The following is a 27,236-nucleotide window of genomic DNA, read 5'->3' as shown; positions in this document are numbered from 1 at the left end:
TCTTCTTTCTTCTGTCTTCTGTCATGGACGCGGCCATGTTATCATCCTGGCCAACGGCGCATACTATGACGTCAGCAACGGCCGTGTTATATTATGTGCCTGAAGAAGAGGAGCCGCGGGGAAGAAAGAAGACGGGATGCGCCGACATCGGGGAACTGAGCCGACATCGGAGGGTGAGTATATAAGTTTGTTTTTTTTTAAGCGCTGGGGGGCAGGCTGTATACTACTAGGGGGCAGGCTGTATACTACATGGGGGCAGGCTGGCTGTATACTACTGGGGGCAGGCTAGCTGTATACTACATGGGGGCATGCTGGCTGTATACTACTGGGGGGCAGGCTGGCTTTATACTACTGGGGGCTGGCTGGCTGTATACTACATGGGGGCAGGCTGGCTGTATACTACTGGGGGGCTGGCTGTATACTACTAGGGGCTGGCTGTATACTACTAGGGGCTGGCTGGCTGTATATTACTGGGGGCTGGCTGGCTGCATACTACTGGGGGTGGCTGTATTACACATCGGGGCAGGCTGGGGGGGGCTGTGACCAATGCATTTCCCACCCTCGGCTTATACTCGAGTCAATAGTTTTTCCCGGTTTTTGGTGGTAAAATTATGGATCTCGGCTTATACTCGGGTCGGCTTATATAATAATAATTCTTTTATATAGCACACACAGATTACGCAGCGCAGCACAGAACTTGCCAAATGAGTCCCTGTCCCCATGGGGCTCACAATCTAATCAACCTGGCAGTATGTTAGGTTTGAAGTGTGGGAGGAAACCGGAGGACCCGGAGGAAACCCAGGCAAACATGGAGAGAACATACAAACTCTTGACAGATGTTGACCCTGGGACTTGAACCCAGCTCCCCAGTGCTGCAAGGCTGTAATGCTAACCACAGAATTGTCTCTAACTGCGTAACAATCGCCAGAACACTATGTACAAAATATTTTCCCCCAGAATATCAATAAAGTTTTATCATATTGTATTGTAATTTATCCAAAAAATAGATAACCCTATTTTATAGACGATATAGATAAATAAGTGCGTCTGAACCAGATAGAGGCAACTAGTGTGAACTTTTAGTCTTAGAAATCAAGAAGCTTGGCATTGTGCCCCCACCAGTAGTTACAGATAACACGTCACTTATGGGTGTACTCTACTCTACGGTCAGACGGGCAGCAATGATTAGTCAATAAACTTGCTATTACTAATTTATATAATGTGAGTTTTTGGGGTTACATACAACTGCTTGAAAGTCTTAAAAGTAAAGTCGAAAATAGGAGTAAGATAAAAAATTAATGCAACGGAGAAAAGTTTTCTGCTGATATAACAGAAGACAAATGTGTAAAAGCACATTCCCAGTGTATATGTGTCTCTCCGATTAGGTGCTGAGCAGACAAGCTATGAGACATTAGTGAGCCGCTATCAAGTCAGGTAAAGTTCGCTAACTTTTTTGAAGGTTATTGTACCCTGTAGCAAGCATTGTACAAGTCCAATATAATCCATTAGACATTCCATTTCCTTTCATCTAATGTTCTTCAATGGTCTAACACAAACAATAGAGATTTATAAGGTTTTGCCTTAGTACTCACAGAAGCTCTGTGTTTGGCAATTTTCAACACTCCTATAGATGTTGGAGGACATATGTTGGACTGTGGCTCCATCAATGAGGAGGAATGGAACAAGTGTTCTTGGCTAGGGTCCCAGGTCTGATCCCCACCAGATTATCAGATTATTGCCTATTCTGTATATAAAAGATGGCTATCAAACTTGGACCTGCCCCTTTAATGTTAATTTTTAAAGAGGAATCTGGAAGAGGAGTCTAACTTCAGATTCCCCCCATCTTGGGCTTTAAATTATCTAAAAACATGCATTGGGCATCATATTAAAGAATAGAATCCAAACTTTTAAATTGCACCAGGCTTGTGGTTCTGTGATCTACAAAACTGGGGATACAGATAGTTAAATACATAATGATACAACGGTGAGCTACAGATAAATGTATCAGAAAAATCCAGCCTGATAGATCATAGACACTTACTCATACTCATAGATGCAGGCTCTGTGACTTTGGGAATCTTCTTATATTTGTTGTCCATTGCCTCCTTCCTTCTAAAATCAACATAAATTATCAAAATTATCCTAAACCGGCGATATGAGAAAAAAAATTGAGAAACAGTGATTTATGGATTGTACATATTTTTGAACGTAGGAGCCTGTTAACTCAATGGGGCTCATTTACTAAGGGTCCGAATCGCTCACTTTCGTCGGGTTTCACGAATATTTCTGATTTGCACCGTATTGCCCCGGGATTTTGGCGTACACGATCGGATTGTGGCTTTCACACGCCAAAAATCGGGGGGCGTGGCCGTCGGAAAACCCGACGGATTGGGAAGAACCGTGGAATTAAAAAAAAATTTGTATCGCAAGAATAGCACTCACATACACCGGGACGAAGAAGGTGAACTCCGGCGGACTTCAGCGCAGCAGCGACACCTAGTGGACACTGGGCGCACAACCTTAGTGAATTCCGGCAGACCCGAATGCACGTCGGACAACGCGCCATGGGATCACGAATGGACCGGGTAAGTAAATGTGCCCCAATGTTATGACAACATGGGAACCCAAGGTTGTTATAGTGCAGGAAGGTGGACCAAATGTGTCACTTCTATGTTCAGCTTAGGTCTTCACGAGGGGTGTAGTCTTATGCAATGTTCATCCTAAGGTCCTCCTCATAGGTGGTAGAGAATAAGAAATACCCAGGGTGTGTCCTTGGAGTTGTCTCTAACAACAAATGGTTTGATAATATTTTTGGATTATCATATGAGGTGGTAGCCACATTCATGAGACGATGTAGATTGGATAATAAGCAATTAACCACTGTCATTGAGACTCAGCTGAGCGTCACTTGTCCTCCAATACCAAACCTAGTCCATTGAGAAGAGTTGTGAGTTGATCTTGGAAATAATACATTGGATTGTTTTATTTTTAATAATGTTAGACCATGGTTTTGGTACTGGTATTACAACCTCAACAGGTTGCTGAAACTTTGTGAGCATCATGTTGAACATAGATAGGTGATCACCACCCTGTATTTACAGGCGGTCCCCTACTTAAGGACATCTGACTTACAGACGACCACTAGTTAAAGATGGACCCCTCTGCCCACTGTGACATCTGGTGAAGCTTTCTGAATGCTTTACTTTAATCCCAGACTGCAATGATCAGCTGTAAGGTGTCTGTAATGAAGCTTTATTGATAATCCTTGGTCCCATTACAGCAAAAAATGTTTAACTCCAATTGTCACTGGGGCAAAAAAAATTTTTTGTCTGGATCTACAATGATAAAATCTACAGTTTCGACTTACATACAAATTCAACTTAAGAACAAACCTCCGGAACCTATCTTGTACGTAACCCGGAGACTGCCTGTATAGTACAAGCAGCCTAGTGCCACCTCCGGCGTTGTACTTGCTGCATGTTTTTACAGTCTTCTTCTGTAAAACTCTCAGACGCTTCACATTAATTATGTTATCAGCAGAAATGACCTTAATGCAAATTGATTTTTTAGAATTTTTATGCCTTATTGAATGATTGCAGATAAAATCTTGTGGAGAGCTAGCACTTTTTATCCTAATTGGAATGAAAGTGCAAGTGTTTGTAAAGTTGGTATGATATATCTTAAAGGGGTTGCCCACAAATATAACTTTTTCATTATCTATAGGGTATGGGATATGTTGTTGATCATTGCAGGTCCTTCTATGGGAGAAAAGTTGCATCGATGAACAATGTGCTGCTATTCCCTTGATTTCTTTACCAGACTGTCAAATAAAGCAAATAATTGCTATATACCCGGTCCTGGCCGGTCCAGTAGAAATTATTGGAGAGGGAGTGTGACTACACTATGACCGCTCCCATCAGAAGTGACCATGAGGGACCCCGTTTTACAATATAATCTCTAACTGTCCATGAACAATCACCCTGCCAGGACCTTATAATAGTATTTATGAATATAAGATCAAGGTCCTGGCAGGGCAATTGTTCATGGACAGATAGAGATCGTATGACCCTCCATCTGTGCCCATATTATGCTCAGGAATGTCTGGCTAATGAGATAAAAGACAGGAGGCTTCACTTTACATATCAAGAAAGTGGAGCAGAACTATTAGATGTATATTGGTAAATTACCTTATATCCTGCCACCCCACAATCACACACACAATACAAAAAACATGAGGTAAAGTGGCCAATCCCTTTAAGGCAAGGATTAGATAGGACCTTTAGGATATTAAAAAAATATCTATCTTTTAGAGGACTAGACAATGATATATACCAATTTTCAGGACAATTGGAGCGACATGATTCAGCGATTGAAATTTTAAGAAAAGTGCAATGAAGCTTCAATGCTTTGAATCTTGGATGTTTCGCTCATCTCTATTAGGAACTACAGACTGGTAAGATGAGTTGGACAATACGGGACAATGATAAAGGAAATCTACCATTTGTTTTTATGCAAATAGCTCTGGAATTCTGTAGCGACACTGATGCAGAAACATATCTTGTTTAATCCCTGAACTGAGTAGTTTTGCTCAAATAACAATCATAAAATTCAGGACCTTGGGAAAGTTGGGTGCAGGATGGCTGCCATACATAAACATATTACATGAAGCTTCCTGAACTGTCCAGACAGGACTAATCAACCTGAGCTGGATGACTCATAGACAGCAGCTGGGGGATAGTACGGCTATTTATTACTTCTGTCCTGTCAGGCAAAACACAGTGATGACATATCAGCAGGCAGGACAAGACTGGAGCAATGCATAATTATGGTAAGAGGAGAGGGCCCTGGAGGCCACAGAGTCTCATTTATATTGTTTTTTCCGGAAAACCACTCGGTTCAGGGATTAAACAAGATATGTTTCTGCATCAGTGTAGCTACAGCATTCTCAAGGTATGTTTGCTTCATAATGCATAAAAACAAATGGAAGTTTCCTTTAACAAAAATTCTTCAAACTGTATTTGCACCAATGTTTGATACAATATATGTGGTAATGTAAAAAGGCTTAATTATACATAAATATAAGAAAATGTGGACGAAAAAAAAATATCTGTGACACTGTACTATGTGATATGTGAGGGCTACTCAAATAAAGGTGAATGGGAATTAAAGGAGATCTACGGCACATTCCCTGGTTATTGAGCATAGGACAGACTGGTGTCTACTCGGTGCCCTTGACAATGTGTGGATTGGTTTCCATGCTGCAGTCACAAGTAGATTACATTGCAGACAGTGAGGCAGAAAATGCTGTTCATATCCTCCTTCATTCTAATTAAATATTCACAACCCTGTAGAATAACGACATCAAACGTTGTGTCATTTCAGGCCTTGACCTTCCATGACAGAGAGATACGCACCATGCAAAGGGCAATAAATACCATGAATAATGCAAACACAAGTCATAATAGTCACACAATCCACACATTATCACTCTGTCAATAATAAGGGGCATCTAGATCTGTGACAGCAGGACACATCCTCCATGTGAAATCCTGGCAATTGTACATCGCACCATGAGGAAAAATATTCACTGTTATTTATTAAAGAGGACCTGTCACCCAGAAATTCGGCACTTTAGTAAGCAGCTCCTTGTGCTAAAAAAAAATGCAGCAGTGTTAGAGTGATGGCGTTATCGGAAACCTCCGATAACGCTATCTAACACCGCTCCGGAGTACAATAGGGGATTCTGGGAAAATATGCAAATAAGTATGCCAGGATGGGATAATGAAATAATAGCCTCTTTAAGCTATTGATGTCAAGGCAGCTCCCTTGACATCAAGCTTGACCATCAGGAAGCCTTATGACATAAATCATGAATAAAACCAAATCTATTCCAGAAGGAACAGATTCCCAACGGTAGACAGTACCTGGTTGGGTCTCTTCAGAACAGCTTAGGGAACTGATGAGATAAAAGTCCTTTCTGAACAAGGGGCCTTACTCTACATTTTAAGTAAGTGGTGCAGAACATTTAAAGCATAACACATTTAAAGCATTTAAAGTTACCTGCCCAAAAATTGTTTTAGCACAGCTAGAGAGAGCCTTTGACAACAATTCAAACGATACCTCTATCATCTTGCTGGCTGTTTTTCTAGCCTGAGATGCAGCCTAATATATCTATGAGCCCTAATTGTAAAATCCTCTGCAGCTTCTCCTGACGTTGGTGGGCACTTCCTCATTGTGACATCAGCAACTTCCCCCACTTGTGAAGTCAGAGCAACTTCCCCCACTTATTCTGATTTCAAGTTGGCGTCAACAATAAAAGGGCAGGGTTGACTGAGCCATGTGGTTACTGCTGGGAGCCAACTTTCCTTGTTCACCTAAAAGAGTCAGCTCATCTGTGATAAACCCATCACTACAGGACAGTGGGGGGGGAGGGAGAGTACAGATAGCAATATGAAAGCAACTGCTGACTCGCAGGAACGCAGGAAGAGGATGGAGGAGATACAGCAACCTTTTTTTTTAATTTTTATATTCTATTTTTTATTAATCGGATACAAAAATAACAAGAGATTAAAAAAAGGAAAAAAAAATCCTATCAATACACATATCACATTGTTCCTTTTCTACATAATTTTACATTACACTGCCCACACTCTTAAATATTGTATACAGGAGTCTTTGTCCTACTTTTCCTCTTTATCTTTTCCCTCCTTATTGGATAGTTATTTTCTATCCAATTTTTCCACATCTTTTCAAATTGCACAGCTTTCCTATAGGCAACTGTCTTCAAATGGTACCATTCTCCTTGTAGAGACAGATTAGATACTCTAATCCACATATTGGTGGTTGGAGGACTTTTTGCAATCCATTCCTTACAAAATCTTGCATATAGGTATTTATTCTGAGTCTGTAAAATACACACTTGAAATGAGTATAGCCCATGTATACCTGTCAGTTTTTCTATTTCTTTAATAACTTCAATCCAAAAAAACCTCCATCCTGGGACAGCACCATAACAAGTGTCTATCCTCTGCTCCCATCCCATGTCACCGATTACATAGTGCATTACGTCCCTCATACATCTTTATCAGCCATTGTGGGGAAAAATATGTTCTATGCAATATAAATATCTGGACACTTCTATGTGATGGAATCTTGGGAATGTTTTTAATATCTTTTTGAATTTGTTCCCATAGAATAGAACTTAAAGGGAACCTACCACCACAAATCTACCTATAAAGGTAGATCGGGTGGTAGGTGGATCAATGGGACGTGAGGATAGCCCTTTTAAGGGATAATCCTCACGTCCCCGCACTTTTTTGGAAACTTTTATTACCCTAATATGTAAATTTTGTTATGCGGCTACTGGGGCGTGGAGTAGCCGTATCTGAGGTTACACGAGGTGGCTACTCCACGCTCCGGTAGCCACTTTACCCCTCCTACTCACCATCTTCGGCCTCGTCCGACGATCCTGCCGTCTGCGCATGCGCAGAACAGCAGGCCCGCGCCTGTGCAGTCACTGCTCCGCAGCCGGGGCTGCACAGGCGGACTGCTGTTCTGCGCATGCGCAGACGGCAGGATCGTCGGATGAGGGCGCGCAGCTACGAGCAGCTGCGCCCCGAAGATAGTGAGTAGGAGGGGTAAAGTGGCTACCGGGGCGTGAAGTAGCCACCTCGTGTAACCTCAGATGCGGCTACTCCACGCCCCAGTAGCCGCATAACAAAATTTACATATTAGGGTAATAAAAGTTTCCAAAAAAGTGCGAGGACGCGAGGATTAGCCCTTAAAAGGGCTATCCTCACGTCCCATTGATCCACCTACCACCCGATCTACCTTTATAGGTAGATTTGTGGTGGTAGGTGCCCTTTAATGGGGCAGATTGACTTACACGGTCCATTCGCAATCCAGCGGGGCGTCCTCTGCGGTGGATTCGTGTCCGGCCAGGATTCATTAAGGCAGTTCCTCCGACTTCCACCAGGTGGCGCTGCTGCGCTGAAGTTCCCCTGAACGCACTGGAATACACCGAGCTGGGCTGAGTGAAGGTAAGTGCAAGCTCCGCGACACATTTTTTTTTTTTAATGCTGCGGTTTTTCCAGATCCGTCGGGTTTTCATTCGGCCACAGCCCCCGATTTCCGTCGCGTGAATGCCAGCGCCGATGCGCCACAATCCGATCGCGTGCGCCAAAATCCCAGGGCAATTCAGGGGAAATCGGCGCAAATCGGAAATATTCATTTAACACGTCGTGAATCGAGCCCTTAGTAAATGACCCCCATTGTATTCATTTCTCAGGCCCATTTATCTTTAATTCCACTGGAGTTCACTTTCTTTTCCAACATAGGAATATAAAAGTCAGACATTCCTCTTTTTTTCATATTAGTAGTGGAACAAATAATTATATTCCAAATACTTGGACTATTTTGGGGTATACATCTCTTCTTTACTTGTATCCATACAGCATGTCTAATTTGCATATAGAAATTGTGTGTATTTGTGTAATGTGTATATTAGGGGAAGCTGCACTGTGTATGGAAACATGATGGGCAGAGTGTAGACAAGACAGGAAAATATGCAAAGATTTCCAGGATGGGATAAGGATAGCCACGCCTCTTTTAGCTACCTTGTAAGGTAGCTCCCTTAAAATCAAGCATGACCTACAAGAAGCCTTATGATATGATGCAGGGTTAGAACCAAAGCAGTACATCTATTCCTGAAGGATCAGACTCCTGATTGGGTCTCATCAGTACAGTGTAGGGAAGTGGTTTGGCTGAGTGAGAGGCTTATGACTAGGGTCGGGAAGTAAGACTATCTACGGTTGGGAGTCTGTTCCTTCTGGAATAGATATACTGGTTTGGTTTTAATCCCGCATCATGTCATAAAGCCTATTGTCGGTCATGCGTGATGTCAAGGGAGCTGCATTACAAGGTAGCTAAAAGTGGCGTGAATTTCCTTATCCCATCCTGGAAAACTTTGCATATTTTCCCAGAATCCCCCTAGTGGAGCGTCCATGGCTATAAGACTCCCCGCGCCTACACGGAAGCCTTAATTGGCAGTCTCCGTAAGGAGAACTCTTACTTCCTGACCCCAGACAAGACAGAACAGACATGCACATCCTCCAGGCTTCCTGTTACTACAGGGCAGAGGTTTAGGAAGGAGTACTGTGCATAACCCCGCCCCTTTACCCTCTGCCGAGGCAGGCAGAAAGGAGAGCATTAACAGGCAAATGGCTGCATTACTGTAATGAACATATATTGGAAAAAAGGTTTCTTTTTAACTATTACAGCAATGGAAAAAACGTAATAAACTTTACAGTAACGTTTGATAGAAATAAATTACCTAATACCCTGCCCAACACACGTTCACATACATTACAAAAAAGTTGCCAACCTCTTTAAGTTTGTGGCTTGTAAAATTTAAAAATGAGGAAAAGTTCAAGGGATATTAATACTTTTTGCAGCCACTGTAACTTCTTTGTAACTTACTTCCCATTCAGGTTTACATGGAGAGCCACAACAGGCTGCGATTGGTGGAGCCTCCATTCCTAGATGCCTTTATCTCTAGTACCCTCTGTACCCATGTATGGTTATTTATTAGTCAACCTTTCTAGAGGTCAGGAGTTAATAAGCAGACCTGGCAAGAAAATTATTAACAGAATGAAACATCATTGCCTATCTATATAACTATTATCTATCTACATATCCATACAATATTGGACTGATCCTTTGTTGGCTGTAACCAAGGCTGTAACATATTGATGTACCCCCGAGGTACTGCAGAGGGCAACCCAATTTGGATACTAGTGAGGTCTATTTTCATACAGTTTGAAAGATCTTGCTTATCTATATAGGGGCAGCACTGTTGCTCAGTGGTTATAATTACAGCCTTGCAGCGCTGGGGTCCTGGGTTGAAGTCCCATCCAGGTCAACATCTGCAAAGAGTTTGTATGTTCTCTCTGTGTTTGCATGGGTTTCCTCCGGGTCCTCCGGTTTCCTCCCACACTCCCACAAAGACATACTGGTAGGTTTATTAGATTGTAAGCAAACTCTGTGCAGCGCTGCATAATCTGTGTACACTATACAAATAAAGGAATTATTATTTTCTATCTGTCAGGACTCACAAATTGTACTGAATGGATCAGGTTTCAGGCTTCTTGCTGGAAAACTACACCCAGAGCTGCCTGTGATTGACAGCTCCATTTCTGATCCTGGGAAAGCTGGGTGTGTCTCTGTAATTGTTTGCCTGCAGCTGCGGTTTGAGTGATGGACGGCTGAGCCAGTCAGTGCTGGAGGTAGTGTCTATTACTGCCTTATATTCTGCCCAGCCCCTTCATTGGGTGCTGGTTATTGCAGTCTATCTGTGTATCTAGTGCTCTTGCGTTTCTTGCTATTCTGTGTATTGACTTCTGCTTTGCCTTCTGACCATTCTAATTGCTATATGAATTTGTTCCTTTGCCGCCATCTTGGTTTTGACCCGGTTTGTTTGACTCCGCTTGTCTGACGGTATGTGTTGTTTGTCCCCCAGTATCGTTTATCTCCTAGTGTGACCCCACCTTCCTGTCTGTCTAGTGTCGGTTTCTGTTACCAGTGTGAACACTGACCTATATCAGTATCCCGGTTACCTGTCCGCTCCACCATCCAGCAGCTGCCAGACAAAGTAGGTTTTCCCTGTCATCTTGTAGGGCCACTCAGGGACCATCAGTTAGGTTCCTGATAGCGGATTCGCCCTTACCAGGGCGGTTTATCTGCTTTAGACAGGGCCTTAGTCCGCAGGGACGTCGCAGGGTGAGTTCGCCACTACTTACCTAGTCTGACAGCTAGCGCCAAGCCTGGTTGTGGTTGCGCGGTTGCTGGACAGGTGCTGACACTATCTCATATCTGTTTATTATCTATCTATCTAGGTTTCACATAAAGGTAACACTCCTCGTGCAGTGGTTCTTTATTCCACCAAAGGCGACATTTCAGCTGTTCACTTGCCTTCTGTTAGTTTGAATGTCTATCTGTCTCATATCTATCTACCTATCTATCTCAAATCTAACAATATATCTCATATCCAGTGGAGTAACTTGAAGCTGATGGGCCCTAGTGCAAAGTCTGTGTCAGGCCCCTGACTATAATGTATGGTTTATAGTAATAGTCTTCTCATATGGGAAAGTGACGCCTTATGGGCCCCTCAGCCTCTTGGGCCCTGGTGCGACTGCACCCTCTGAAGTTACACCCCTGCTCATATCTTTATCTATCTATTATTTTTATCTATTTCGTATCTAATGTCTATCAATCTATGTATCTAACCTAATGGATTGTTTTTGCTCCCAAGCCGAAAAGAGTTTTTTGCCTCTTGTTACTTTGTATGTGCTATTACATGTGTCATATTGTGTGTGTTGTTGGTATTACTGGCACCCAGGACTCGGGCCAGTACTCCTGGACTGTATAATAATACTTTGACATCGGTTACTTCCCAAGACATAGTCTTGCTCACAAGTTAATGAAATAAGTAATGGAACTTCCTACAGGGGATTTCTATAGGGTCACATTTTTCATTAGTGCAGAGCAGTGACTATGAGATGTAGGAAGTAGACGTGGGGCGTATGGTCATAAGAAAAATCACACAACCAGAAACGTCTCAGATAGAGGAAGAAGCTCCGTGCATTATGGGAGAAGTAGGTCAGCGGGAGATGTAGTGTGCAGCGCTGCCTGTACCTGCTTCTTACAATGGAAATACCTTAATTTATTTTCTCACCAAGTCCTCGGCACAAATTCATGTGCAAATGTTTAATCATTGGTGACAGCTTCTTAGTAAATGGGCTCTGCTTTCAGAGGGCTGTGATGTAAGTAATAAGTGTCAGCATGGATCAGAGCTGAAGCTAGTGACAAGGTCCAGAAAGGACGAGGCACAAAGCTTTTCTTATTCTTCACGTACCACTGCCCAAATGTGGTTAAGAGAATGTGATTACTTGCTGAAGGTTCATTTATCCAAATTATTCAACAACACAAAGTAGAAGTGACGTGCGCTATGCAGATGAGGACGCCAAAATGACTCGCCGTAGGGAGGGAATAGCGACTGTAGAATTTCATTCAGAAAATGAAGATCCTTGAGGACTTGCTGCGTGTGTGGAGTAATGTGAGGGTATGACTCAGTGATGTCTGAGGTGTCACACATGGACCCTTGTCATCATAGTAAATGCCCTAGGTCAGTGTTGGGAATGTATGACACTCGTGCCATAGGGGAGACTTAGAGACAGGTACTGAGTGACATCTCCAGCATTCCAAGGTAGCCCAGAACTTGCCGCATTTAACTCTATTTTAAAGTGCCACATCCTGGAACTGCTGGAGAAACAAGAAGATGTGGATGAGGACAGATTATTATTGGAACTCCTAGTGATTTTTCCATTTTGGTTCCACGGGCGCAAGATCCATGTCACGGGTGGTCCCGCGACTTATATCTCTGCCCCTGCCAGTGAGTCGCCAGCGCTGCTTACCTCTCCCGGCTTGCTCCCTTCCGCTGTGTACGCGCGGCCCAGAATGCTAGGGCCAGCGCGCCATTAATTGGCACTGGCCATTTTGCAAAATCTATTTAAGCCTGCCTCTTCCTGCAAGCCCCTGCCGGATCTTCGTTCCTAGCGCCTTAGAGAAAGCTTTTCTGATGCCTTGTGCTCTTCCTGTGAATTCCCGTTGTGACCCTGGTTCCGTTTCTGACATCGCTCCTTTGCCGCCTGCCCTGACCTGTTGCTACGTCTCTGACTCCGATCCTGTGCGGCCTGTCCTGACCTCCTGCCTGTCCCCGACTACGAGATTGACTGCCGTTTCTATACCACGACCTGGTGGTACCACGCCACAGCTTGTCTAACCCGCTTTGCGGCGGGCTCTGGTGAAAACCGGGTACCACTTAGACTCCGGTCCCAGGTAGTGGCTTGTGCCATCGTCCGCAGTGGTTCAGAGGATCCACAACCTCCAAGCCTGACAATCCAAAGATAATTCAGATTTTCCCTGAATCGAACACCCAAAGCTAAGATTGAAGAAACTCCAAGAAGGCGCTGAAACTGGAGAAGAGAAGCACAAAATTGTCGGGGATCAAGAAGGGGCACAATACTTAAGAAGGTCAACAATGCTATCGGGTACAGGTAGAGGGCTCAAAACTTGAGAGGGAAAATTTATAAATATTTAAGGTGAGGCATAAAACTTAGGAGGGGGGATATTTTCTTTATTAATGAAAGCTCTGTATTTTGGCCACTTGTTGGCACTTTGAAATAAGTAAATGGATTTTGGGATGTAGAGACGTTTGTCTCTAAAACATTTCCATGATTTACAGAAATGTGAGAAAAACCTGAAAAGACTGCTGCCCTGATAATACAGAGGCTTAGGTCAGAGGCTTAATGAAGACTAACTGTAATGCGAGGGCTAGGAACAGAAAAGACAAGACAGTGAGTCCTATTTCTGAACCCACCAATCTTTCCCTTCCTACTTTCTTCAACCACCCAAGGCAGTGGCCAGCAACTGGTTGACAATCTCCCTCTCTCTGTCAAGTGCAAAACACAGACACAGAGACAAACAGTAGAAACACTTAAGTCACAAGAGCCAGGTCACAACAGAGAGAGCAAACACAGTAAAAAATCACAAAATGGTAGAGTAAAAGGTCAAAATACCAGTAAAACAAAGATCTGAGTAATAAGCACAAAATGAAGACAATTAGGAAGAACTCTTTAGCCAGCACTGTAGGAGCAGTGGGTATGTCTCTTATGTGATCTCAGAGCCCCGGCCTCAATAGTGTTTTTGGTAGACAACACAGGGAGCAGTGAGTAGATGAGAAGATGCCAATCACAAGAGGTTACCAGAGCTGATAACTGAACCAGTTAAACCCATGTTCACACTGTAGTAGTTTAGAAAGGCAAAAAGGTACAATCAGCACCATCTCAGTTGCATACCACAGACAAAGGATAAAACCGATAGAGATGTGACACTAACTCCACCTTACCATTAAATACCTGAGGCTGTATGTTGTTGCCTTTTTGTCCCCATTGGTTTTCTGTGACCATTTGGTCAAAGTGTTATTCCCATGTAATCTTCCACAACCCTGCATTTTGTAATCATACCAGATGAGAACATGACTTACCCATCAGAAGATCATCGGCTCTGGAATTCTTGTAAAGATTATCATTTCCAAAAATTTTTTTTAGTTTTTATCTACTATTGTACATCAAAGCATTATGGCATTAACATTTATGAACCTATGTAGTAACCTCTATACTAAGTTTCTAAATTTTTGCTCAATGCTCCATGGATGAGGGAGAGAAGGTCTCCATCCTGCTGGTGGAAGAGGATACCACAATGGCCATATCGGCACAATGGGGCAGATTTACTTACCCAGCCCATTCGCGATCCAGCGGCACGTTCTCTGCGGTGGATTCGGGTCTTCCGGCGATTCACTAAGGTAGTTCCTCCGACGTTCAGCTGCTGCGCTGAAGTTCCCCGAGGCCCGCTGGAATGCCCTGAAATTCGCCGGCCTATTCCTGGTGAAGGTAAGCGCAAGTCCCGCAACACTTTTTTTTTTTTAAATGCAGCCTTTTTTTCGAATCCGTCGGGTTTTCGCTCGGTCACGCCCCCCGATTTCCGTCGCGTGCATGCCGGCGCCGATGCGCCACAATCCGATGGCGTGCGCCAAAATCCGATCTCGTGCGCCAAAAATCTCGGGGCAATACAGGGAAAATCGGCGCAAATCGGAAATATTCGGGTAACACGTCGGGAAAACGTGAAACGGGCCCTTAGTAAATGACCCCCATAATGTCGCTGCCTGCCATAGACTAAGAGACATGTGATACTAGCAACAACCCCTCAAACTCCATGTCCCCCTTCATACTGCCCCCATCACCCTGTACCCCACCTTATTCCCCACTATTCAATATTTTATAAATGCTTTGGTAATGCTGACTTGTATTTGGTCCTGCCAATAAAGCTTCTTTGAATTGAATTGAATCACAGTTCATCATTTGCCAGGAAATGCTAAATAAATGTTGAATTCAAAAGCATTCAAAAGTATCGTAAAAGAGATCATCATCACTAACAACATTAGGAAGTATTTCAACATGTACAAAAACATATGTGACAAACACAAATGAGACTTTACTGTGAATGTTTTTCCCATTTCATTGGGGTTTAGAGTTTTTACACGGAGTGGGGGGTGGATTCTATGCTAAACACTAAAACCCTGGCTCAGACTTCATTTCTGTACATGGCGGGAATGTTCCACCAGAGGGAGCGATGCTACATAACATCCCACTGACAACCCACATCATTCCTGACACTTCTAGGATGTGTCATATTAAACGGACCAGGATGCACAGGTGCTTTACTATGTATATATAAAAGCCCAGGATATATAGATAGATGATAGAAAATTGACAGATCAGAGATAGATAGAAGATAGATAGATAGTAGATAATAGATAGATAGATATTAGATAGATAGATAGATATGAGATAGATAGATAGATAGATAGATAGATAGATATGAGATAGATAGATAGATATGAGATAGATAGATGATAGATAGATAGAAGATAGATAGATAGTAGATAATAGATAGATAGATAGATAGATATGAGATAGATAGATAGATAGATAGATAGATAGATAGATATGAGATAGATAGATAGATAGATAGATAGATAGATAGATAGATAGATAGATACATAGATAGATATGAAATAGGTAGATGATAGATAGACGAATGGATAGATAGATAGATAGATAGATAGATAAATATATGATAGATAATAGATATATACAGTAGTGTAACTAAGAGAAGCAGGGCCTCATACAGGCTTCTGCATGGGGCCCCCCTTCTCACTAAAGAAATATACATATTTATATACTCACACATGCAAGTTATAATTATTTATACACACATACAGAGCATATATACATCACATATATGTTATATATATATATGTTATGCTATACAATGTGCAGCATAATATGTATATAATGGTGCACATCCTCCACTCTTTAGTATGTCAGGTAAGATGATAAATAGATAAATACCCTGTTTCCCCTAAAATAAGACATCCCCTGAAAATAAGACCTAGTACAATTTTGTTTAGGCTTAGAAATATAAGACCTCCCCTGAAAATAAGACCTAGCGGCCGTCATTGCTACAGCTCCCCCCGCACCATACATTAGTATTAGGAAATCTTTTAGGTGCTGCAATAGATTGTGACATGGGGAAGAATTCATGGAAGTAAATCACCGGCTGTTGTGCTGCAAATGTGATACCAACAGCTACCAGGATAAGAAGGCGTCATTTATGGAAAGTACTTTTACTAAACATGAGAGATTGTGGCCAATGATTCTAAGAAATACAGCAAGAAATTCAGAATTTGGAGATTTATAGGAATGCTAGAGAAGTTGATTTTTTTGTTCACCAATAAATGTAAATTCTTGTTCATGGAAAAATAAGACATCCCCTGAAAATAAGACCTAGTGCCTCTTAAGAAGCAAAAATTAATATAAGACACTGTCTTATTTTCGGGGAAACAGGGTAGCTACTGTAGATATGCAATGACTTAAGGGTTAGATATGACATTGATAAATAGACAATAGATAGATAAAATGGATTAATAGATAAATATGAGATGGATGATTTGCACAAGAGTGAGCAACAGCTTGGTATAGGTCGCACACAAAACTGCGGCAATTATGGAAATTGGGCCCAAAATTGCACAAAACAGGAATGTGATTTATCTTAAGGAAATTAACACAAAGATAAATCAAAAGCAGAGGAGATCCAAAAAATAAGAAAATAAAAGTAAGAGCATAACACAACACAAAAGAATAAAGATACATCTGCCTTATAATCCTAGTACCGAGTCGTTACCAATCAGTTAAATATATAAGTGTATATATATCAGTGTATATTATATAGAAATAAATGAGATTATCACCTGTAACTTTTGGGTTCAGACAAGCTACGATGTGTCTTGTAAGGCAGCAGTTATGTAGATATTTCCTGGGAAAGCGATATTTTTTATGGAATTCCCGCAGTCCCTTCATCCAGGTTTGGGTTTTACTTCTTGGTTCAGATTGTGTCATGATTTCTAGAATAGTAACAATTGTTCTATAAGTCTCCCACTCATCGCGCTTCAATTAGTCTCATTGCTGGGCTGTGAGTACATTGGGATATCGTCAAAATGTCGCCAGGTATTGGGTGAATATAACATGACCGGGCCAGCTTCCTAATACATTATAACAAATGCACTGTCCATTAAGTGATTGGTGTTAATAACTGCATAATCACAGTTAAAGGGGATGTCTAAAGTTGTAACAGCGCTACTCTCTTCCACTGGTTGCGTCTAGTATTGCAGCTCATTCGGGTGCATGGAGTAGAATTGTATACTTTCTATAGGGGAACATGGTAATTACAAAAACCTCAGCGTAACTTTTTAACCCATCAATTTTGCCCTTCCTACTTTCCTAAACCACCCAAGACAGTGGCCAGCAACTGGTTGACAATCTCCCTCTCTCTGTCAGGTGAAAAAAACACAGACACAGAGACAAACTGTAGAAACACTTGAGAATAGTCACCAGAGCCAGGTCACAACAAAGAGAGCAGACACAGTACAAAATCACAAAATGGTAGAGTAGTCTGAACAAGAGGAAAAGGTAACTTTTTATTTTAAGTGTCCAATAAGCTGAGATATGCAGAAACTATGGGATTCCTTCTGGTAGAAGTTTGTGGTACAGAGGGAAACTTACAGACAAACTCCGAATACCTGAACCACCAGTGGTCACAATCAGGCAATTTCTGGAATTGTAAATAACCACATACACGACACATACACAACAATGAGTGTGATGGAAAATGTTAGTCTCACCTCTGTAAGAGATAACTTCAGTGAGGTCAGATCTTCTGAGGGCACCACCCAACGTTGGGTGTAAGATATTTGCAGTTGAGAAGAAGATTCTCTGAATATGAAGGACGTCTGTAGATGTGAAGCCGTTCTCCGCGCAGCCGGCTATGGCGGTATTACACACCAGCCCCAAGAGATAAATCCAAAGTGCCAAGTGTCTACAAAGATTGACTAAGAAGCTACTCAGACGTGACCAAGAAAATTACCACCATCACACTGCCGGGGAAATTATCCAAGGGGCCGCTGATGATATGAGCATCTGCTGATATTTTTAGCCTGTTTTATTTTTTTTTCTTATTAATTGTTTGGAGGGTTTATTAATACATGTTAAAATACAGTCAATAGGTCATTTAATAAAGTAGGATTTGTTAATTTTCTCCCCTCTGGCAGCAATAATGTACAAACAATCTTCGTGTACATGATATTTATTATGTAATAATCAGCTCCTTATTTCATCATCGTTTTTATCCTTGACTCTTCGTATGATGGAGATTTCGTCTATACTATATATGTGTTTTTTATGTGTTCTACCATTGATCCACAAATCCATATGTAATTTTGGAGCTGTGGGTACCTGTCTATCACCTGACTGTACATCATAAATTACTTTTATTTATGACATGGGTTATATATATACCTGAGCCAAATATGACTTATACACTACAGTCATATCATATATAGATTTAAAGAATTGCTTTAAATATCTTGGGCACTTTAGTGACCAACTTCCAACATGACCCTAAGCGCACAACTAAAATAACAAAGCAGTGGCTTCAAAACATCTCTGTGACCATTCCTGACCCGGACTCGGAGCCCGGATCTAAACCCAATGGAGCATCTACTGAAGAGACTGGAAAATGGCTTCCACCAAGTCACCATCCAACCGGAGGGAACTGGAGAGGATCTGCAAGGAAGAGGCAGAGGATCCCCAAATCCAGGGGTGAGAAACTTGTTGAAGACTCTGCAAACCCTTAAAAACATGACAGCCTTACTAATACCAGTGTTATGACACTGTAGTGGATATATTGACCTCTTTTTGGGTACTGCTGGGTAGATGGATAGAAGGCATTTTGTATAAGCCTTAAATATTGGTACCTGTTACAGATATAGTAGCAAAGTAATTATTTGTCGCCATGATGTGATTATAAAGCATGCAAACATTCAAATTAACCATAAATGCCTGAATAAATAGTATTCATCATTGTAAGACCACAAGGTAGACCCGCACCAGTGGAGCTTATTGTTGTCATACACAATTTCTGCACCATAAACGTACTCTACCGTGTCAGAAGAAAAGGAAAAGGGAATCTAAAACCTAAAAAGGACTACGCCCTGGTTCACAGATCGATAAGACTCTACATGCGGCTTCCGGTTGGGGACTCCTAGGACCACCAGTAAGAATGGGCTTTATCTTCAGTTCACACGACCATAGGGGGCCGAATCTATGGCCAAAAGCTTGCGAACGTACATATGCCCCCCATAGACGGCAATGGTCGCATGGAGCGATATTGTGCCATACCGCTTTGTGCACAGGAAAAAGATAGGACATGTGCTATCATTCCCCGTCTTGCGGACGTATGCATCAGTGTGAAGTCATATAATGAGAAACTATGGTGCGACTCCAAGAGATTAAACTCTATTCATCTATCCTGTTGACATAGAATTCTTGTTCTTATAATTGGTGGAGGTATCTGCCGTGGCGACCCCCAGGATTCTGACCCTTAGGGCTCATTCACACGGCCATCTGGGGGGGGTGTACATGCGGCCGCAAATTTGTGGCCGCATATACGTCCTTATAGACAGCAATGTGTGGCACCTATCCGCGCTGTACACCGCAAAAAGATAGAGCATCAATCTTTTTTGCGAGTGTGCAGCTGCGCACCGCTGTTTTCTATGGAGGGAGGAGGGGCCACCTCCTCCTCCTCTCCAGCACATGGCGGTATGCCCGCACGGCATGTGAATGTACCCTTATCATGTGCATTAGTGATAGGTTTTGATTTTGATACGTTCCTTTATTTTAGATAAAGCCCATGCAACATTTAAACAGAATAAAGATAATTAAAGCGTAAAAGTCTCCAAAAAAATCTGTTTATTTCCCCTTTTATAGATTTACAATAACGCATAGTATTTGGGGGCTTAGAATATAAGCCCCGATTTTGGCTGCTTTTAGTATTCCACCTCATCTTGGCTCGGCAAAGAGTAGATGAGACAGAAACTGTGAAATCCACAATATTCCATCTGTTCCCATGTCACATCTATTACTTCACGCTCTGTAGGATCATTGAACAGTTTTGTAATTTTAATTGGACTTTTACATATTAGTACAGAGTAGGGTAGTAAGAAGTGTAACACTAATGTGATCATCAGCGGTAAATGGGGATTTACATCTCTGGTCTTTAAGGAGGAAAATCTATGAATGAAAATCATTGCAAAGTAAATTAATATTAGTATTTTTTTTTATCAAATCCTTAACCCCTAAACAACCAAAGTCCAAAGAAATAACCTGACACTTTGGGGCACATTTAGTAAGGGTCCGCACACCGCATTTCCGTTGGGTTCCCTGACTATTTCCAATTTGCGCTGCATTTAACAGGGGTCTTTGGCGCAATCGAGCTGACTTTCATGCGACACAAATCGGGGAGGGTGGCCGTCGGACAACTGCTTCTGACTAAGCACGGGATTTAAAATTTAAATTGTGGTGCAAGCCATGCACTCACATACACCGGGAAGAAGAAGGTGAACTCCGGCAGACCTCAGCGGGGAAGCGACATATGCAGGATATTGGACGCATGATCTTAGTGAATCGCGACGGACTTCATCCTTGTCAGACAACGCACCTCGGAGATTGCAACAGGACCGGTTAAGTAAATGTGCCCCTTTGTGTATGCGGTCGCAATTATGGTTTTTGTAGTGGTTGGTAATACAAAAAGAAAACTAATTATTTTAACATATATATATATATTTTTTTTATTATTATTATTTTTTTTAATATCACAACTTCCTATTGAAAATATTTTAATTTTCAGTCATTTTGCTGAGTAATGTACCGTAGTCTAAGGTGATTTACCGGGCTATGGCATTGGATAAATACAGGTAAAAGTGGACTTTTAGAAATGTACTTTTTTTGCATTTTTTTTTTGTTCCTAATAAATTATATTGTTTTTTTTTTACTTTTAATTAATTATTAAAAGTAAATTGAGAACTCATTCCCCAAAAAGCTTATAACTTGTGAAAGATGGCAACTATTGTGGTGGATACTTTCCTTCCAGTCCAGTTACATACTTCACCTTCTACTTTTTCATCATGGAGGCTTGTGTGATTTCATGTGATGTCAATGATCATTGAGCTATCTCTCAATGATCCATATAGCAGAATATCTCAGCACATAGACCTGTTAATCAGTATCAAAGAGACAAGGCAATGCAAGTAAATATTAATATCCAGGACTCAATTAGTGTGAATGACTCCCATCAGGCGAGTTGCACATAAGTTTACAAACTGACTTGTGTAACATTGCAGCCATGGAAAGGAACCATTTAGGGTTAAGGGTAATGCTTTTATTTTGGGTGGGTTAATTTGTATGACAGGTTCTCTTTTAGTCTACTGGGATTCGCACTGTACGTAGTGAAGTCCAGGTCAGGACATCTTGCTTTACTGCACATACACCAAATGTTTAGAGCATGAAGAGAGGTGTAATGACCAGGATCTCCACCTCTTTTATTACAAGACAAAAAATGTTTGTTTGTTTTTTTTTATAAAACTGCATATTTTATAAAACCTCAAAAATTGGTTATATTTAAAATTAGAGTATTATCATGATGCAAATAAAGAGGCGGATTGAATTGCAAATCCGGCTCTGCTGCATCCGAATAGTTACACACCCTCACTACATGCATGTCACAAGGCATTGAACAACCGCCATCAGCCATTATGGTATTGAAGGTCTCACTTCAGTAACCCCGGCACTAAAAACTGGCTCTTAAAGTGCATTGAAGCGACTTAAAAGAGTTAATTAAATAAAGCTCAATAGCTTAATTTCCCACTAAAAATGCCTGAGAGTGACAATCTCCCCCTCTACTCACTCAATGATCGATGACATCAGCACTTTCTGGATTTTAGAGTGATATTGAAAACCTATTTAGCCCATTCCGCACACACTAACAGTTTTTGTTTTGTCGCGCTGCTTGTTATCAGAGCAAAAAAAATGCATGCAAAAAGTGTAAAAACACATGCTCTTATATCATGTACATAAGAGGAACTAAGAGAACAGAGACCCTGTTCCCGGAACTAGAAATCTGCACCTGGAGAACCCAAATTACTTTACTATCTCTATGATCATCATCAGATGTTTTTGTGTTTTTTTGTTACAGCTAAAATAAACTTTTTTTGAACGATCCAAAACTTTTTGGGCATCAAAAGTATTAAGAAATACACAACAACAACTCCACGCAACAACTTCCTTTGCCAATTTATGTCTCCCATGTGTGGTCCATAATTTCTGCATCGCCACATATGCAAATAGACTCCACCAGCCCGAGAAGTGGTTTGGAAAATCTACAATCCTCATCGTAGCGTTATTGATGCGCCTGACTGGATGACTGCCATGACACTGGCACCAGGGAACATATCTTTCTACTGCAGTTTTTACCTAGTGACTGCATTTTCAATGGTTATATAGGAATTAAGAATTTTACAAAAAAATGGAAAGAAAATTAGAAGAAGATCGTATACTCAAAATCTTACACTATACAATGTATAAGGAAACAAATAAGAACCAAGACGATGAAATTATCGACAATGGATTACGAAAATTTTCTTCAAATTGAATAAAGTTTAAAAAAAAATTTAGTTGATAAGAATCCAAAAACAAATATTTAAAAAAATTAAAATCTAAAAACCGGATAAAATAATAAAATTCACAGAACACAATACAGTAAAAGCAAACCTGTAGAAAAACATATGGAGCAGCGCCAGGTCTATTAATCTTTTTCATTTGCTTTCTCGCAGTTACAGGTCGGTGCCTTTTATCGCCTCCGTTTTAATTTGTCATGCAGTCCTAAGGGACAGGTTAATAAAAGCTATTATGGATGTCCATGCATCAGGAGCATGCCTCAGGTCCTACCGCCTGAAGAATCCTCTGCCTCATCCAGCCGGGCTGAAATACTCTCCACTTTCCGAGTGTCCATGTGTAAATCGAGGTGGACAGGGCACAGATTGCTGTCAGATACCGCTCCGTTGTGCTAGGAAGACGAGAAGTGGATGCTACTCTTATAGAGGAGGGAGGAGGACGGGATGCAGGGGAGTCTATGGAAAGTGCTGTATATGTAATAAAAGTCACCACAGACACAATAATTCAGATGAAATGGATGAATTGGTTTACATAACAATAGAAGTTATCATTAAATCCATCGTTATCATTATTAATTTGGACATTCGCTCCCAGTGAAAAGTTTCCATGGAGGGCTCTGATGTCCACTTATCAACCTGGCTTTATGCTGTCTATATATTGCACTTAGGGTTAACACACAATGGGGTAAAAAAAACTTTGATAAAGTTACAATTCCAGGTGCCTTCCCGGAATTGCAACTATTTCCTTCCTCTCACCACTACAAGGCCAAATGCACATGGAGGAGCATTGAATGGGGCATGTTGGCCTTGAACTAGCTAAAGCCTTTGCCTGTTTCTGGTTATAGTGCAAATTTCATTTTCTGGCTGCATAGGGATCAAAGAAGCAGGAGGAAAATCCAGTATTTGATAAATCTTTGCTAATATGGGGCATTTATCATGCCATGTACACCTGTTTTCTGCTGTACAAGCCATGAAAAAGTCACAATTAATGGATGTGCCAAGTGGGTGGTTTGGGATTGTGGGGAGTGGGATGGATAGGGGACGGCCCAGCCTGGCCCATTGGCTTACGCTTGCGTTAGGCTGAATTCACCTTGGCGCACTTTCCTTCACCCAATCTACCCATGACCCTCCTGTATCATGACTGGTGTATGATACACCCAGTCGTGATAAATTATTTCTCCCGATGTAAACAGAACCGTAATGAAACCAACCAATCCTAGTGGATCAATGTGTCTGCAATTTCAGACAAATCAGACAGTGGTTTTTACCACAAATTTACCCAACAGAAATCAATGGGCAGCCACCGTGGCAGTTGCTCAGGGAGAGAAAAAATGAGAACAACCCTATATTCCGGATAGAATCTTAGCCGGTAGTTAAAACAGATTTTCTGGGTGAAATGCTGCCGTGAGAAAGAGAAATTAAGATCAGAGAAATCTGGAAAAGCCAGGGGGGTGTTGTTGGTCAAAAACTTATATACATCTACTATATATAAATTATATAAAATCCACATTATATACGTCTTTATCATTTGTCTTTATATACACTTTATCATGATAATTGACATCGCTCATAACGTGCTGTCCAGTAGTGTAGCAGCCAGGACCTTGGGGCAAAGATTGAAACAAAAATCTTCATTTTTGCAAAGTGCCCCTTTAAAAGATGCCATTGTACATACTGCATCATGGGAGATTTCCAGCTGTTACAAGAGGACCAAACTTAAGTTGAGAATTATAGTTTGATAACAGTTTTAGAATCAAAAGTTAAAGGAAATCTTCCACATGGGTGCAGTGCCTGTAAACCAATCACACTTACATGATGACCTGTGGTTCCTGAAACAGAATCTGTTCTTCGTTTTCTTCTAATAGGAAAGTTTTTGAGAAAAACGCAAAATTATGCAAATGAGCCACAGGGGCTCCTGTCTACATCCTGTCGACATCCGTCGGCACATAATAAGTCAGGCCTCCATTCGGTGATTCTGCCCTCCTCCTTCCTTCTAAACCAGAGAGCAAGTACAGACATCCGTCTCTCGGAAATTCGCATGCAGGGGCTTCCATGATGTAGAGAGGAGCCCCTGAAGCTCATTTGCATAATGTGAAAAAAGACATCTTTCTCAAAAACTAAGCTATTTGAAGCAAAAAGAAAAGCTGACCCTACCTCAGGTGCTTGGTGCACTGCATCTATTTGGTAGATTTTCTTAAAAGCTCAACTGGGCAGTCTGTGTGTTCCCCTATTTTTGAGAAACAACATGAGGGACATTTTGTAAGGGCTTTTCAAGTAAAAAAACTGTGGTTTGCATCTTATTCTATTCCATTAGCCCAAAAGGTTTTGCATAAATTGAGTATTTTTCCAAAAATTATGAGAAATTGTAATCTAGATCTGTCTTGAAGTATTTCCTGAACTGTGACCTTGCATGTATTGTTTGGTGGTCATCTTTACATCATGAAGGTCCAAGTTCATTGCACTTGTATCATATGACCAGTTCTGGGGATTAATGTATGTTATGGATTCTCCTTATTTGGGAATACAATTAGGATTTGGTGTTACTATACACATGGCTGGTTTGTTGTGTAAGCTATTCCTTAATGTACAGGCTCATCATTCCCTAAGGAAATGTAGCATGACTTCTGTGGATGGTGAGAAACAAAATCCCAGCATTTAGACGTCTCTCCATTAGCCGATTGCCCATCTATTTCCATGAAATGATCCTCCGATTTACTAGGCGCCTCTTTCCAGGAAATATAATAGAGAAGGACATGGTCTGCACCATCCACATCAATGGAGGATTCATGGTCTCATCTTTATTGTTAGCACCAAGGCCATTCGGTGTAATAAATTACCCTAATAAAACTGAATTGTTACTACTAGACAGTAACACAGGCTATCTGCTAAAGGGTATATATATATATCCAGATGTATACACAGCGTAGACTGTACGCACATTATTTTATTCTTTCCTTTTTTTTGCACGTTTTTGCTAGAGTACCAAATTTACCCTATGTTGGAAAGAAGGCGGGGCATATAGAAAGGTTGGGAATATGGAGCTAGAAGCAGACTACACATGGGTTGTTTGTTGTCTGTTGCCATAGAAACTAAGGGTCCGCAGACCACACTATTGTCGGATATTCCGTCAATATTCCATTTTGTGCTGCAGTTAGAAGGGGTTTTTGGCACACGCGATCAGATTTTGGCGTATCGGGGCGTGGCCGTCAGACGATCCGATGGATTTGGACTGAGCGAGGGATTTAACATTTAAATTGTGACGCAAGCCAAGCACTTACATGCACCAGGAAGAAGAAGGTGAACTCCGGCGGACCTGATCGGGGAGCGACAGATGCAGGAAATTGGGCGCACGATCTTAGTGAATCGGGCTGGAGTTCATGATTGTCAGACATTCCGGATCGGGGATCGCGACATGAACAGGTAAGTAAATGTGCCCCATTGTTTTGCATGGCAGCTGTAGAAATCGCACAAAATTAGTATCTATGGGGGGAATTTATCATTACAATTTGTCTTTGACTTGGTTGTCTTTGTTCAATTCCATTTATGTTTTATCTAAAATTATGAAGTGAGTCTATGGATGTTGTATTTATTTATTTTATTTTTGCGTTTTTGTGGCGCAGATGTGCCTTGATGTCTTGATAAATTTGGCAGTGGCCTAAACGAATATTTGTCATGAATTCAGTTCAGTATTGTATAAGCCAGTCATACCAATAATGAATTTGGCGCATTTTAAAGTGACTTTGCATTGTCACACGCATGTTCATTTGCCACAATGTAAAGTCGCAAAGCAGCATTTGTACCACAACTGCGCCAAAACAACGCCAAACAAAAAAGACAATGATGAATTCCCCCCTTTCTATCTCCATGGTACATTTAAGGGGTTGGCCTCTTTACCCCATGTTTTTGTAATGTGTGTTAATAAATACATCTATTAATAGTTCTGCGCCACTTTCTTGATATCTCAGACATTCCTGACTATAAAATGGCCACAGATAGAGGGTCATGTGATTTCTATCTGTCCATGAACAATCACCCTGCCAGGACCTTATGATAGTATTCATGTATATAGGATCAAGGTCCTGACAGGGCGACTGTTCATAGACAGTTGGGACCACATGACCCTCTATCTCCGGCCATTTTATGGCTTATTCGGTAAAATAAAGGAGGCTTCACTTTACATATCAAGAAAGTGGAGCAGAAATTTTACTAGATGTATATTGGTAAATTACCTAATATCCTGCACCCCCAAACACTTCCACACACATTACAAAAAATATTAAACACAGTGGTCAACCCCTTTTAACTTTAAAATGTACTATGCCATCAGGAAGCGATTTTTTTTCCATCCACGGAAAAAAAAATGGTGGCATGTACAGGCGGTCTCCTACTTAAGAACACTCAACTTACATACGACCCCCCAGTTACAAACGGACCACTGGATATTGCTAATTTATTGTACTTTAGTCCTAGGCTACAATGAACAGCTGTAACAGTT

At 41.4% G+C, this 27,236-nt stretch overlaps 1 protein-coding gene across 2 annotated transcripts in view; it reads right to left on the bottom strand.

The window, feature by feature from the left end:
• The window catches only part of KCNIP4 (potassium voltage-gated channel interacting protein 4), a 384,363-nt gene extending 361,215 nt beyond the window's left edge, over positions 1 to 23,148 (bottom strand). The window contains exon 1 of one of the 2 annotated variants that reach the window (XM_072126013.1): positions 23,016 to 23,148. In XM_072126013.1, coding sequence (XP_071982114.1) covers positions 23,016 to 23,079 — 64 coding nt within the window. In that variant the 5' untranslated portion in view covers positions 23,080 to 23,148. The remainder of the gene's footprint in view (positions 1 to 23,015) is intronic. The other variant, XM_072126019.1, reaches the window with a different exon arrangement.
• Positions 23,149 to 27,236: the final 4,088 nt, after the last annotated feature.

The sequence above is a fragment of the Engystomops pustulosus genome, chromosome 1 (genome assembly GCF_040894005.1).
Source record: "Engystomops pustulosus chromosome 1, aEngPut4.maternal, whole genome shotgun sequence".
Lineage (NCBI taxonomy): Eukaryota > Metazoa > Chordata > Amphibia > Anura > Leptodactylidae > Engystomops > Engystomops pustulosus.
The sequence above is the reverse complement of the archived record's forward strand: the minus strand, read 5'-3'. Positions and strand labels throughout refer to the sequence as shown.